Source organism: Nanorana parkeri, unplaced genomic scaffold (genome assembly GCF_000935625.1).
Source record: "Nanorana parkeri isolate BGI_ZX_2015 unplaced genomic scaffold, ASM93562v1 scaffold330, whole genome shotgun sequence".
Lineage (NCBI taxonomy): Eukaryota > Metazoa > Chordata > Amphibia > Anura > Dicroglossidae > Nanorana > Nanorana parkeri.
In genome coordinates, this window is record NW_017306598.1 from 186,696 (window position 1) to 201,701 (window position 15,006).

Here is a 15,006-nt window from a genome sequence, read left to right on the forward strand (position 1 = left end):
ATCCCACAGTTTAGAGGCATCCATTAATGAAAGGGTTAACCTTTTTCAGACACCCGATACCTTAATATCGGGTGTCTGAGAGTCAAAGCCGAGCGGGCACACATGCCGCCTTTTGCCGGCATTCTGACAGCTCGTATAGATCGAGAGATATCTCTCTCAAGCTATACTGGCTTTTTTTTTTTCTTTCACTTTCAGGAATAGATACATAATGTATCTATTCCTGAAAGAAGAATGTTTCAGTTTGCTGATCGTTGTTGTAACAATCAGAAAACTAGTGACAGCTGAATCCTGAACTGCTGCAGGATTAGTGTCACTAACTTATTATCGGCTGTTCTGAAGTTTGAAGCAGCCTGATAATAACCAAAAATGTATTAATTTATCAAGCAGTAATAGTGAGATTAATTCACAATGACTGCTTGATATAATTAATTAAATAAAAATTTTAAGTTTAAAAAAATAGTAAAGTGTGTAAAAAAAATAATAATTGTGAAAAATGTAAAAAAATAAAGGGAGAAATAAATTCATGTATTTATTGCATTTTTTTTTAGCTGTGTTGGTTTTGTAAAAAAAATACTACAAATGAAAACTGGGAAAAAAAGTGTTTTTTTATGTTTTTTCCTCTTTTTTTAATATTTTATTTGTCCTAAGTGAGGCGTTAGACACACATATGTGATATAAATATGTAGCCCTATCTGTCCTCTAAAAAACAATATATAATATGTGTGGGTGCACTTTGTAAGAAAGTATATTACTGACGTGGAAGAATCACACAGCAAAAATGTCAAAAGTGTGTCAGTCATTTACGAACCGACACTAAAAACAAGCTCAGTCATGAAGGGGTTAAAAGGCAATTTTTTTTTACCTCCCCCCAATGTTTATGTTAGCACTTACCTTAAATGATGTCTCTTAATCCGATCTTTTTTCCTGATGTTTTCATCTGTCCCTCCAGCGGTGCGGCGGCTCTCCGATCCAGCACTGCCTCCTATATCCTTGAAGGCACTTCTGATCCAGCGGTGTCTGCATGCGGGTGCACGCGTCCATAGACTTACCTTGCGTCTCTGCTAGTCTCCCGCCCGAAATCCGAAATGCGCATGCGCCCTCCCCAAGATGCTTTGCGGCCGCCCGAACAGTTTAGTTTTCTTGGACTGGAGCATGCATTGAAGATGGGGTAAGTGTAAACTGCTGTTAAATCGTTTTTGTTTTTTTTTAAACATTTTGCCTATATCTACTGCTTGACAGCAGTAGATATAGGCAAAAAAAAAAAAAACGGAGGGTTTAGAACCCCTTTAAAGCTGGCTATCTGCCCAATCCCATAAACGGAAAAATTAATCAGTCCCAAGTGGAAGGCAAGCAGCCATCAACAGCTGCACCTGCTAATGTACATTTAAATAAAACAAAAATGATATACCCAATATAAAAAAAAAGACATGAAAGGGGAATTTATCAAAACTGGAGCAGTTACCCAGGGCAACCAATCACCTTCTCTCTTCACTTTGTTCAGTTAAGATTTGAAAATGGAAGATAGAAGACGATTTGTTGCAGTGCACAGCTGCTCCAGATTTTGTCTGCTCCAGTTTTGCTAAACTCCCCTTATTGTCCTTCTTGTTAGAACTGCAGGATTCCCTGGCTGCCACAGTGGAGCCAGAATGCAAAGCACAAATAAAATGTGACCCGATATCTCATTAATGTGCCAGAGCCCAGTCAGAACCAAACCTTACCCCGCTTGTACTTTTGTGCCTGTTGGCTGCTGCATAACGCTGCAATTTTACTGCAGAAAGGACATGCTGCCCACAGAAGGAAGAAACCCAAACCCCTCCATCCTACTCAACCTGATAAAGGTTTTTTTTTTTTTTTTTTGTTAAAGCCAAAAAGATTAGAACGCAACGCCAGTTTTATTGACAAAAAAAAAAATCCCCTCTGGATGATCTACGTAGATTGCAAGGATTTTAACAAACATTTGCCAATGGTGTACAGAAGACCTTTAGGTTGCCATATTGCATTGACTATTTTCCTCAGTTTAAGAAAATTACCGTGGCTTCAGATTCAAAAAAGAAAAAAGGTAATTTTTTAAGAACATTAAACTATAAAATGGCTGGAGTAGTAATTGTGTGTGCCAGATTATTTTGAAGTGTTTTCCTTTAATGATTTTGAATCGCCTTATTGAGAAACCAAAACCCATTCCCAAAAGTACTCGAGTAAATATTTCTCTATTGATGTTTTTTTTTTTTTTTTGAAAACTTGCCTTCTTTTGAAATTCTTTTTTTCTCCAATTCCCTCCTGGAAATGAATTCTTTTGGCAAATCATCTTCCTCCTCTTCATCATCATTATCATTTTCCTTGGAGACTTGGGTGGGATAAATCTTTCCAAATCCTAGAATCTCCTCACTTTCTTTTAAAGCAGTCCTTGATTCTACCCGTGGAACAGGAGCTGTGGAAACAGAAATAGATAATAGGCACAATGTTTAACATTGTGTAGTCTGCAGACCATTGAATGCAGAACAGAGATATTAACGTGAACCATTATTACACCGATATCTGTGCCTATACTGGGCATAGTATTCGTGAAAATGCCCCCAAACCAAGTGCCAATACATGCGCTTTAAATCTTTAAACTGAAGCCGGCGCTGTAAAGAGGTGCCGCGCTTCACTGGAAGGCTGCAGAGGTCCCAAGCAAGGTCCTGGCAGCCTTTCTGTGAATTGTGGCGCCTGTTTATAGAGCCAGCCAAAAGTCTCCTCCTCCTACCTATGGATCCATGCCACCCGCACAGCCATCCCTGAGGGTCCAAGGGTCCGCACAGCCGCCCCTGAGGGTCCGCACAGCCGCCCCTGAGGGTCCGCACAGCCGCCCCTGAGGGTCCGCACAGCCGCCCCTGAGGGTCCGCACAGCCGCCCCTGAGGGTCCGCACAGCCGCCCCTGAGGGTCCGCACAGCCGCCCCTGAGGGTCCGCACAGCCGCCCCTGAGGGTCCGCACAGCCGCCCCTGAGGGTCCGCACAGCCGCCCCTGAGGGTCCGCACAGCCGCCCCTGAGGGTCCGCACAGCCGCCCCTGAGGGTCCGCACAGCCGCCCCTGAGGGTCCGCTTGAGACATCAGGCCGGCAACCCATAGCAGCACAGAGTATGTAGCGTCATATTATTTTGAATGGATGTAAAATGCATTGCTGGGGATTTGTAGTCCTCTATAGCCTGTTGGCATTTGACATTGCTGTATAATGTATCGCTGGAATTTGTAGTCCTCTCTATAGCTGGTGGTATTCTGCATTGCTGTATAATGTATTCCTGCGATTTGTGGTCCAGCTACAGCTTGGGGGCAGTGGCAGAACTACCAGGGGCACAGCATTTGCAGCTGGGACCAGGCCCTGGCGCTCCACCACTCTCCTAAAATCATTAGTCTATTGTTTTAGAAAAGCCGCCACAGGACATCAAAACAAATAAATAAAAAGTAAGTCATTGGTATCGGCACTCGTACTCAGTTTGGAAAAATGGTATCAGTGCATCCAGAGAAAAACATTTTTTATTGCAAGACACAGCTTGTTCCAAACTTTTGCATTGTCAATTAACCCATACAGAGCTATTACTGCAGAGTTTACCTAAATGTGACCCCGATTCGGACAGGAACCATATGGTGCCCTCAAGTGTTGATCTTTAACCAGATCCCTGTGATCATGTGCAGCTTGTTGAATTCTAGGCCAAGGCTGTACATGGGGCTATTCCTTTTTCTACAGTTGAGATCAAAGGCCAACCCACCCAACAGTAAACCCTGCCCACCCTACTTCTAACATTCAACAAATTACACTGAACAGTGGGGAAGCTGCCATTAAGCATACTAAATGACAAAGTGGAGCCTAATGCAAGGAAAGGGAAGAACTTAAAGAAGAAGTCTCAGCAAAAGTTAACAAAGCTTGTTAAATCCCCCCACCAGGACCCAGTGCACATAATAGCAATTGGCTCTGTTAAAATTGGTGCTGTAGTTTCTAAGCAGCGTTGTCTGATAACTCGCCCTTCCCATCGCTATCCAACCAGCACTGCAGCAAGAATATGAGAGTTCTGACTTACATGCACAGAGAAGAGGAGGTGGTACAGACACAGCCCCCCACCTCCTCTGAACGCTGCAGACAGAACATCTGCAGTTCTCCTTGCAGTGCAGACCATGCTTCCTCTGTTATGTTTAAGTAAAAGACTAAGCCAGTAATCTCCCACAGCTCCCTCTCCAGTCCGCAGCCATGTGTTAAAAGACTGAACTCCCTCTGCTTCGTCTCCTAGTGTTAAAAGACTGAACTCTCCCTGTGTTAAAAGACTGAACCTCGCGCAGCTGCCCCCCCAAACAGGAACAATCATAATTTAGGTTCATGTGTGGGGTGGAGTTACAGCCAGCACTGACAATAACAAATATGGTATTTTGTTTAGAAACCACAGAACAGATTTTAACAGGGACGAGTGTTATGTGCATTGGGTCCCTGGGGACTTTAACAACCCTTTTTAAGTTCTGGCAAGTTCCTCTTTAAGCAGGTCAGATGCATTTTAACACAATTTTTATATATCTTTCACATAAATATTGGCCCTTTCAGAAGTATAGAACAACCGCAAGAGAAAGGTTTGTATTTGAGGCAGCCTGATTCAACTTCCTTACTTAACAAATGCTCAGAAACCGATAAAAGCCCCACCATTAACCACTTCAAGACCAGGTGTTTAGACCCCCTTCCTGGCCAGGCACTTTAATAATTTTTTTATGTGTAACTTAAAAAATTTTTTTTGGGGGGGGGACTTCAATTTTTTTTCTTTTTTTCACTAAACTTTATCGCTATCACATACGGGGGCTAATAAAACCCCCCTATGTGATAGCAAAATATGTGACAGGTCCTCTTTATGGAGACATCAGGGGTCTCCAAGACCCCTAATGTCACCTAGGACCCCCAAACAAAAAATCCTGACCTTATAAAAATGGTGGTTCTGTCTGGACCGCGATCATCGACCTGCACTGGGTTGGTTATGGCTGGCTGACAATGGATACTCTGTCTGCCGACACTGGTGTTTCCACAGTGAGCCATAACCCAGCGCAGGCCCCCCCACTTCAGTCATTGGTTGTTAGGATCGCTGGTGTCAGACAGGGCCAGCTGCTACAACTACAAGTGATCTGAGCGCTTGTAAAGCCCCCCAGATCACTTGTACTAGCCCACTGCTGTGTTCCCCCTCCCTGCATCTGCATTGCAGCTAATGGCAGACCACAGTACGGACACGAACTGAGTGACCGTCCTGCCCAGAACACGTTCCGGACCTTGGCTCGATGAAAATTGTATTCACCGGTCCTCCTTGAATTTTAATTCACTACCCCTGGCCTATAATCTCAAACTATACAGGCATCAAATGTATTTAAATACACACAATGGCAGCATTATTTATATCAAGCTTACCATTAGCAGCCATGGGTACGTCTGCGGGAATGTGGAATTCCATTTTTTTAGGACCTACGATACATGGCTGTTCAAACACCTCAGATGGTAACAGAGGTGCATGTGCATGTCTGGATAAAAGGAGATGAAATAAAATTAACACACAAACATTTCAACAGATCTATTACACAGCTATATTGTCTGGGATTACTTTCTGTAGGGTGCCCAGCCACGTAATATATAATGGCAAACTTCATTTAAGACGTCTTAGGGGTAAATGTATGCCATCATCTGAAAAATTACAAGCACAAAATACAGGAAAAGTGTGCTGTTGCTCTGGCTAACTTTCTAACACACAATTCTGACCTTGTACACATCCAGCAATGTTACTTAAAGGAGAACTATGGGGTTAGGGCTTTTCCCCATAGTTCTCCGGAGGGTAACGGAAGGACACAAACTAGCGTCCTCCCGTCACCCAAAGCTCAGTATATTGAGACGCCGCAGCTGAAACGGATCCCGACAATTATGTCTGGATCCGCCCAGCTGCGTGAGTGACAGCTGGCTCTGCCTATCTAGAGGCAGAGCCAGCTGTACCCGCCCCCTCCCCCGTCCGTTCGCCAGTCAGCGCTGGAGGATCGGACAGGGGAGGGGAGAATCCAGTCACTCCCCTGTCACGGCTCTCTTCAGTGACAGGATCAAGTGAGCGAGTGCCGGTATGTGTTCGCTCACTTACCGATCTATTGAGCCGACCTGTGACAATTTCATTGCCACAGGTCGGCTCAGATTATGAGGCTGAGTGAAAAGCACTCACCTCGTAATTCTCCTTTAAGCATGATAAAAATGCCTATAAAAACAGCCAAAATATACATGCTTCCAGCACTCACAGGGGTGCAGCACGCGTGCTCATAAGGTCCTTAATCTTCATCTTTTTTCGAGGACGTGGTTGTTTCTTCTGACTTGGTCTCTTGGGCAGCATATCTGCCAACTCAGACATCAGACGGGTAATCCTGGGTATTTCAAAAGAACAAATCATGCATTAAATACATTCTGCAAATTTGAACCTCCCCATGGGATACTAGCTACTCAACATTGTTTTTCAATCATTGCTACATAAAATCAGATTTCCAATTCGGGCAATCTTCCTGTTAATGAGCAAAGCTTAGCAACTTTGACTTGTAAATAATACCAGTTAGCTATACTTAAACTGGACATGTTTTCAACTGAAAGTATTAAAAGGTCACCTTTTTAAAGAAAACCTGAATGTCACCTTGCATATTCAACATAACACCAGCCTTTTAATGAAAGCCTGAGATTAAATATTTTAGACTTAATGCAAAACCATCTTTAAAATTCAATGACAATTACTTATTTCCCCTGCAGCAGAACCATGGAGATCCAGAATGCTCCCAATTCACAAAACGTCTCAGGAGATATCAGGCATCCCCAGAATAGTAAACAGCTGAAAACCACATATAGGGCTGCTGTAGGTATTATATAAATCCTAGCAGCTGCTCAAATACCCAAGATAAACACTAAAAGGCAAAAGGCCTGCCCAACCACACTGATGAAAATGACAGAGGCGAATGGCAATGATATGCTTTAAAGAGGGCTCCTGAGAGACCCTGAATTCAAAGCATGAACACAGCCAGTGATGGAAGGTCAAAAGCACATCTACAACGTGCTTCTCTAGGTCGGTCCACTTGGATCAGCCGACAGGGTACACACACCAGCTCACAACCAGCGATGGAAACACTAACTATAAGGAAACACAGCAATCTTGTGTGAATTAAAGATCGGAGTGTCATTTAAGTCATGTTTTGCTTGGGGATCAAATATAATTTTACTCTCTGAACGGCAACTCAATGTATAACATTTGTATCATGTGTTTTGTCTGGATTTTTGGTTGATATTCTGTCTCTATCTTTTAAAATACACCTACCATAAAAATGATAGCCCTTTCATTTCTTTGTAAGTGGGCTAACTTACACAATTTGCAGGGGGATCAAATAATTATTTTTCTCACTGTACATACACACAGAGCTTCATTGGTTGGTATTAAACCAAGTCTTTAATTTGCCTGATCCATTAAATGGGACCTTAACTGCCCCACATGCAGTTAAAGAGGAGTAGCTATCAACAGCTGTGTATGGTAATGTACACTCAGATTAACTATACGGAGGCTGTAAAGAAAACTACAATTTTTGCATTAAAAAATGACTTGACCCAAACATGTGGTATGATGAGTGGAGAGGGATATTGGGTATCATGGTTGCAAAGTGCTCTAAGTTATTGTAGTACAAATTCAGGCACCTCCCTGGCCCAAATTCACCAATTAACAGCTGCCCTGAGCCAGTGAATCCGGCAGGCACGGTGAGTTTTGCATTTCACTACAATATTACAATTGCCAACAAGATCTGAATGTTGCAACCACAAGACACACAATCACAATGAACACTGACGGGGGACACTGGAAAACTACAAACAAATTTTGATTATTCCCAACCGATTCAGCTAAGAGGAGAGCATGTGCCTATCAGATATTCAGTTCAAGCGGTATATATTTGGTGAAAAAGATATCTCCAGAAATCTTGATCGTTCCTAATGAATAGTCCTGTCTATTCCTGGAAACCCAACAAAAATAGGATTTTGGTACTCACCGTAAAATCCTTTTCTCTCCGTTCATTGAAGGACACAGGGAACAGATCGGAGATCATGTACTGTAGGGTAATATCGCCACCTGCAGGAGAAGGACGCTAGGCACAAAAAAACTAAAGACCAATTACAGCCTAGGGGCGGCCCCTGCCGGTGGCCAAACCCCCCACCTGCTGACAAGTCTCCAGTTTAGTAACAAGCAGTAAAGGAGTACACACCCACATAGAGGGGTGGGCCCTGTGTCCTTCAATGAACGGAGAGAAAAGGATTTTACGGTGAGTACCAAAATCCTATTTTCTCTCCCGTTCATTGAAGGACACAGGGAACAGATCGGAGATCCTGTACTGTAGGGACGTCACAGAGCAGTACCAAAAAAGAGGGGTGGGCCAACAGAAACAACAAACCCAACTTAAAACAAAAAAATCCCCTCAAACGGCCGCCTGCAACACTTTGCGCCCCAAACCAGCATCCGCAGATGCCAAAACATCCACCTTATAAAACTTGGCAAAGGTGTGAACAGAAGACCAAGTCGCGGCCTTACAGACCTGAGAAACGGCGGCACCATGACGAAAAGCCCAAGATGCCCCAACAGCCCTTGTAGAATGGGCCGTAACAGAAAAAGGAGGCTCACGCCCCTTAATAGCATATGCCTGAGAGACCGTGTCACAAATCCATCGAGAGATGGTGGCCGACGAGGCAGCCTGGCCCTTCCGAGGGCCATCTGCAACGACAAACAGGGAATCCGATTCCCAAAACGCAGCCGTAGCACTCAGATAAACACGGATGGCGCGGACCACGTCCAGACAGTGCAGCGCCTTCTCCTTCCTGTGGACAGGCCTCGGACACAAGGAAGGCAGGACAATGTCCTCATTGAGATGGAAAGCCGAAACTACCTTCGGCAGGAAGGACGGTCGAGGCCGTAGAACCACCTTGTCCCGATGCAGGACCAGCAACGGGGACGAGCAAGAGAGGGCCGCCAATTCCGAGACCCTGCGGATCGAGGTGACTGCCACCAGAAAGGCCACTTTTTGAGATATAGTCAGAATTGGAATGTCACGCAGAGGCTCAAAGGGAGAGTCCTGCAACACTGAGAGTACCAGATTCAGATCCCATGGCGGCAACGGGGAGCGAACAGGGGGGACGATACGTGTAACCCCCTGCACAAAAGTGCGAACGAAAGCGTTGGAAGCTATCGGCCGTTGAAAAAGGACCGCCAAGGCCGAAATCTGGCCCTTGATCGTACTCAAGGCCAAACCCTGATCCACACCCCGCTGTAAAAAAGCGAGGATCCTGGCAACTGAAAACAAACGAGGCGGAAATCCTACCGACTCACACCAGGCAAAATAAGCCTTCCAAGTTCGATAGTAAATCCGTCGGGACACAGGCTTGCGAGCCCGCAACATCGTAGAGATAACCGCATCCGAGAGACCACGATCCCTCAACACCTGGCTCTCAACAGCCACGCCGTCAAAGCCAACGACGGTAAAGACGGATGGAACACCGGACCCTGAGACAGAAGATCTGGACGGAGCGGCAGGCGCCAGGGGACGTCCGCCACTAACCGAACCACATCTGCGTACCACGCCCTCCTCGGCCAATCCGGAGCCATGAGGACGACCGGGACGCTTTCCACCGCGACCCTGCGAAGAAGACGCGGCAACAGATACAGTGGAGGGAACGCATAAATCAGACCATAGCAATTCCACGGCGCCACCAGGGCATCCACTGCATCCGCCCAAGGATCCTGGCCACGAACCGAGCCACCCGCCGATTGAGGCGAGACGCCAGGAGATCCACGTCCGGGAACCCCCAGCGAAGGCAGAGCTGGTGAAACACCTCCGGATGTAGCATCCATTCTCCCGGGTCCACTGACTGGCGACTGAGATAGTCGGCCTGCCAATTGTCCACGCCCGGAATGTACACGGCGGAGAGAGCCGGAACATGCAAGCCCAAGCTAGAATTCTTTCCACTTCCCGAGCCGCGGCCACACTTCGTGTGCCGCCCTGATGGTTGACAAAAGCCACGGCAGTGGCGTCTGACTGAACCCGGACCGGCCGTCCCTGAAGACGGTCAGTCCAGTGAAGAAGGGAGAGACGGATCGTCCGAAGTTCCAGCACGTTGATCGAAAGCCTAGATTCCTCCGACGACCAACGGCCCTGAGCCGTCCAGACGTCCAGGACGCCCCCCAGCCCAACAGGCTGGCATCCGTGGTGACCACCGTCCAGTGAATGGGAAGGAAGGACTTGCCCAACACCAGGGACGGAGACCGAAGCCACCAGACCAGGGAGGCCCTATGTTTGGAAACCAACGGTGCCGCATCCAAGGCCGACTTACACAGGTATTGCAGACCCTGCACCACCTTTTCCGTAAGGTCGACATAAGCAGGAGACACGTTTTCTTCTGCAAGACCCTGACGCAGCATCTTCATCCACTCAGTCAAGGTCTGGGAGACCAGGGCTGAAGCCAACACGCGGCGCAACAGAGCCCCGGAAACCGAGTACATAGTACGCGCCACCGCCTCCCTATCCGAGGGATCCCGAAAGGAAGGCGAATCCTCCACCGGGATGACCGTAGCCTTGTTCAGGGAAACCGGCGGATCCACCGTGGGGGGAGTAGACCACTTGGACAGGAAGGACTCCTCAAAAGGGTAACGAACCGAGAAGCGTTTGGGGACGGAAAACGACTTGCTCGGAGCGCTTCCACTCCTTGTAGACAAAGTCATCAAAAAAAGGAACGTAAGGGAAAACCTTAGTGGAACGCCTACTCCTGTGCGTCCCAAAAGGAACCGGCTGGAGCGCCGAAGAGCTCGGAGTCTCCTCAATTTTAAGCGTTTCCCGCACAGCGCGAACCAAGGCCGTGACCAATTCGCGTTCCTGTACCATAAGGGCAGTCCCCGACTCTTCGTCACTAGCAGACTCCGCCTGGGAGGAATCCCCCAGGTCGGGCTGCGCGGCCGCCGCCGAAATTTCCCCCTCTTCCTCAGAATCCCCAGAAAGGACCGGGGAGGGGGCCGGCAAAGCGCGCTTCCGTGGAGGGCGCTGCGTCAGCGTGCGCTCCATACGGGACACAAAACCGTCCATAGTGGAGGAAAAAGCCTCCAAAGACAACATAGCGCCAGCGGACCCCCCACCCAAGGACCCCACAGACACCAAGGCAGACTGGGAAAGGGGCGCAGAAGTACAGGCCGCACAAAGGGGGGACGTGGGAGATGTCCCTGAAGAGAGGCCGCAGCCCTCACAGGGCACTGCGGCCAGACCGTCCCCACAGTCCATGTCCCCGGTAATATAGCTGCTAAACTAGGGCCACAAGCAACGCAAGGGAGTCCCCAGCAGGCACCGCCCCCACCGCTGTTGTCCCCAGCAATGGACCCCCCGCAGGCCGACGACCCTCCTACAGTAGCTGACTCCCCGTGTCCCACTGCGTCCTCACCCGACCACGTCCCGGCGTGAAAGACCGATCCGGCCGTGTGACGCACTATTACAGGGCCCGGGAAGTGGCGCACCGGACGTGACGTCACGTAGAGGGTGCACGCGCCCACAAACATGGCGGCCACGGCCTCCGAGAAGGCCGCAAACAAAGCCGGGGGCTCGATTAGCGGCCCCTGTGCACACGCGGGAGGAACAGAGCGGGCCACGCGCCCCAGGGACAGCAGCACCAGCACGGCAGCCCGACCCCGAAAAACGCAGCGGAACACGGCCCCAAGAAGCCACAGCTGCTCCCGCCGGCCGCCAGGAACCAAGGTAAGGCCCCACAGTGCCACAACACCCCTACGCCACCCCAGGAGCTGAGGGAGGGGGGGGGGGGGGGGATAGGGGGGTGGCCGAAGGAGGTCAGGAGCCCAAAGGGAGATCAGACCCCCACCAACCCCCCCATCACCGCCACGTGCCCACGCAGCGCCATACATACCGCCGGGGAACGTGGACCATCCGCAGCATCCACGTCAAGCAGCTGCGCAGGGAACATTGAAGATCCAGGTGCACAGGTACTGCGGAAGACTGGCGCCCCCGACCGCAGCCGCGGCGCCAGAAGCCTGTGGGGAGTACTGTGACTGGGCGGCCGAGACCCCCAGTCATATGCACCCCCCTGGGACGAACCCATAGGCCACCCCGCCAGAGCGGGACCGTCGCAGCCGACCCACCGCAGCGGGCCTGCATGCGATCGTCGGTCATCCCGGGGAGGCTCCAAGGATCCGAGACATCCAGCCTGTCGCCCGGACAACACTTGCTAGAAGATTCCACTGAAAAAGATCAGGAAGAAGCAGGTAAGAATACCCGAAAAAAATTCTTAGCTCCTTACTCCTGACGCTAGGCAAAAAACTGGAGACTTGTCAGCAGGTGGGGGGTTTTGGCCACCGGCAGGGGCCACCCCTAGGCTGTAATTGGTCTTTAGGCCCCGTTCACATTGAGCGATTTATCGCGCGATTTTTGCAGCGATATCGCTCATATTTCCGCGCTATATTGCTCTATGTAGCTTCACCAATACATTTCAATGGAGCTGTTCACATCTCGTCGCTCAATATCACTTGTAGCTCGTCGCTGGTAGCTTGTCGCTTCTACATGACCCTTTTTTAGAGCGATTTTGAGCGATATTGCATACAGCCCAATAGGAAGATGTGGCGCGATATCGCTCGTCGCTCAAAGTCGCGCGATTTCCACGCTCAGTGTGAATGGGGTCTTAGTTTTGTGCCTAGCGTCCTTCTCCTGCAGGTGGCGATATTACCCTACAGTACATGATCTCCGATCTGTTCCCTGTGTCCTTCAATGAACGGGAGAGAAAGGTGGTTTACTAGAGACTGTATTGTACAAAGATAGTCTGGCACTCCAGTTGGTCCTCACATTTATTGACTTGTATCTTATTAAAGCAGGCTGTGGAGATGTTCTTGCATTACAGCCAACCTACCTCTCTTTTTCTTCGTCATCTCCACTTTCATACTCCGACTCTTCTCTGCTTGACACATCCATATCATAGTCATCATCCAGCTCTGGTAGTGGAGGGTTCTCCGGAAGGTCAGGTGGGACTGGTGGGTATGGTGTTGGCACACCAAAGTGATCTGCATACTGATACAACATATATAAACAACTGTATGACAGGTCAAATGCCTAGACAACTTTTCATGTACAGGAAAACTTTAGATCACACATATTTACATCAAGAACATAATGAGTAGGGAGGGGTGCAGTCCCTTTTAAAGTGGTATACTATTTTTATTAACCAACATAAACAAAGTAAGTTCTGCTTTTTCTCAAAGGTGAAATGTTGAGCTGATTGTAAAATACTGTGTACTATGCCCCAAGTATTCGATGTGGTACATTCCAGACCAGCACCTCAAGCTATATAAACAATGCTTGGCTCTCCACAATTTTCCACAACAGAAACGTAACAAAAATTTGACATTTAATTTTTGTTATACAGCTTTACCCTAGGAGGTGACAGTTTCTGTTAAACTTAAGTAGGTTTGTTTTAATTTCTAGATTGGTGACAAATATGTACAAACTACTATACAGCTTAAACAACTAGTCTGTTTTTTGGTTGTTGTAGTAGTAAACCTATGCTGTTGTGCAAAGCCATACAAAATATATGCGGATAGTGTACTTGAAATCCAGAACCCCAGTGCTGCAAGTAAGTGTGTGACAAACATCTGCTCACCAGAGGAGGCTGTGCAGTAAGATGTCCAAAAGGAGCCGGGAGATTCATTTTGTTCATTAAATGCAACACCTAAAATAAAATGGATTTGATCAAATAGCGAAGACACTAATCACTATACTCAGACACAGATAAAAAACAATCTACCTACACCCGCATTTACATAACCAAGCATAGGAATATAAACAGGAAAAAAAAAAAGCAGGATACATTAACCACTTGAAGTCCGCGTTGTTTACACCTCCTTCCTGTCCAGGCCATTTTTCAGTGTTCAGCGCTGAGGTACTTTGACTGACATTTATTCCGTCATGCAATGCTGTACTGAAATTATTTTTATACCATTTTTTGGGGACAGATATAGCTTTCTTTTGGTGGTATTTAATCACCATTAGGGTTTTTATTTTTACTACATTAAGGAAAAATAAAAAAATCAGCTTCATTTCTCTGGCTATAGCAGCCAGATGACTGACCCGTGAATGCGGAAGTGATGTAATACACATCACTTCCGCATTCACAGTACGGAGGGAGTTCAGCAAGGAGGAAGATCCTGATCTCCTTCGCATCTTACCTCCTGATGCCCTCCCGAGCCAGTCCCGGGCCGAGTCCTGTAGCGGCTTTACACCACTTCATCCGACGCTTTGCATTGCACTTGGTGATGTAAGGCTTGAATGCAGCTGCTCGGCCATGGAAACAGATTCCATGAAGCTCTCTACACACTGTTGTTGTGCCAATCTGAAGGCCACACGAAGTTTGGAGGTCTGTAGCTATTGACTCTGAAGACAGTTGGCGACTTCTGCGCACTGTGCGCTTCAGAATGCGCTGACCCCGCTCTGTCATTTGACATTGAGTTGCTGTTGTCCCCAGTTGCTTCCACTTTGTTATAATACCACCAACAGCTGACCTTGGAATATTTAGTAGCAGGTAAATTTCACAGATGGACTTTTCTAAAAAGTGGCAACCTATCACGGTACCACGCTTGAATTCACTTAGTTCCTAAAAGCAACCCATTATTTCACAAATGTTTTGTAGAAGCAGTCTGCATGCCTAGGTGCTTGATTCTATATACCTGTGGCCATGGAGGTGATTGGAACACCAGAATCCAATGATTTGGAGGGGTGTCCCAATACTTTGGCAATATAGTGTATATAAACTTTACACATTTCTTACTTTTTAAGCAGAGGAAAAAAAAAAGTATTTTAAACACCTTTTACCTGAACATAGAACTTTGGGACGCTTGCTAGGGCATTTGCAATATTCGCTAAAACTGTGCTTTTAGGAGGAGGATATAAGATCTTCAGGGTGGATTTTATTGGGAATACTAGC

At 47.5% G+C, this 15,006-nt stretch overlaps 1 protein-coding gene across 1 annotated transcript in view; it reads right to left on the reverse strand.

Moving 5' to 3' along the window:
• Window positions 1-15,006, reverse strand: part of RNPC3 (RNA binding region (RNP1, RRM) containing 3) — a 38,370-nt gene that overhangs the window by 5,556 nt on the left and 17,808 nt on the right. The window contains exons 5-10 of the mRNA XM_018558289.1: window positions 14,895-15,006; window positions 13,687-13,755; window positions 12,940-13,097; window positions 6,273-6,395; window positions 5,410-5,519; window positions 2,243-2,428 (exon numbers count right to left, since the gene is read on the reverse strand). Of these exons, the coding sequence (XP_018413791.1) occupies window positions 2,243-2,428; window positions 5,410-5,519; window positions 6,273-6,395; window positions 12,940-13,097; window positions 13,687-13,755; window positions 14,895-15,006 (758 nt within the window). The remainder of the gene's footprint in view (window positions 1-2,242; window positions 2,429-5,409; window positions 5,520-6,272; window positions 6,396-12,939; window positions 13,098-13,686; window positions 13,756-14,894) is intronic.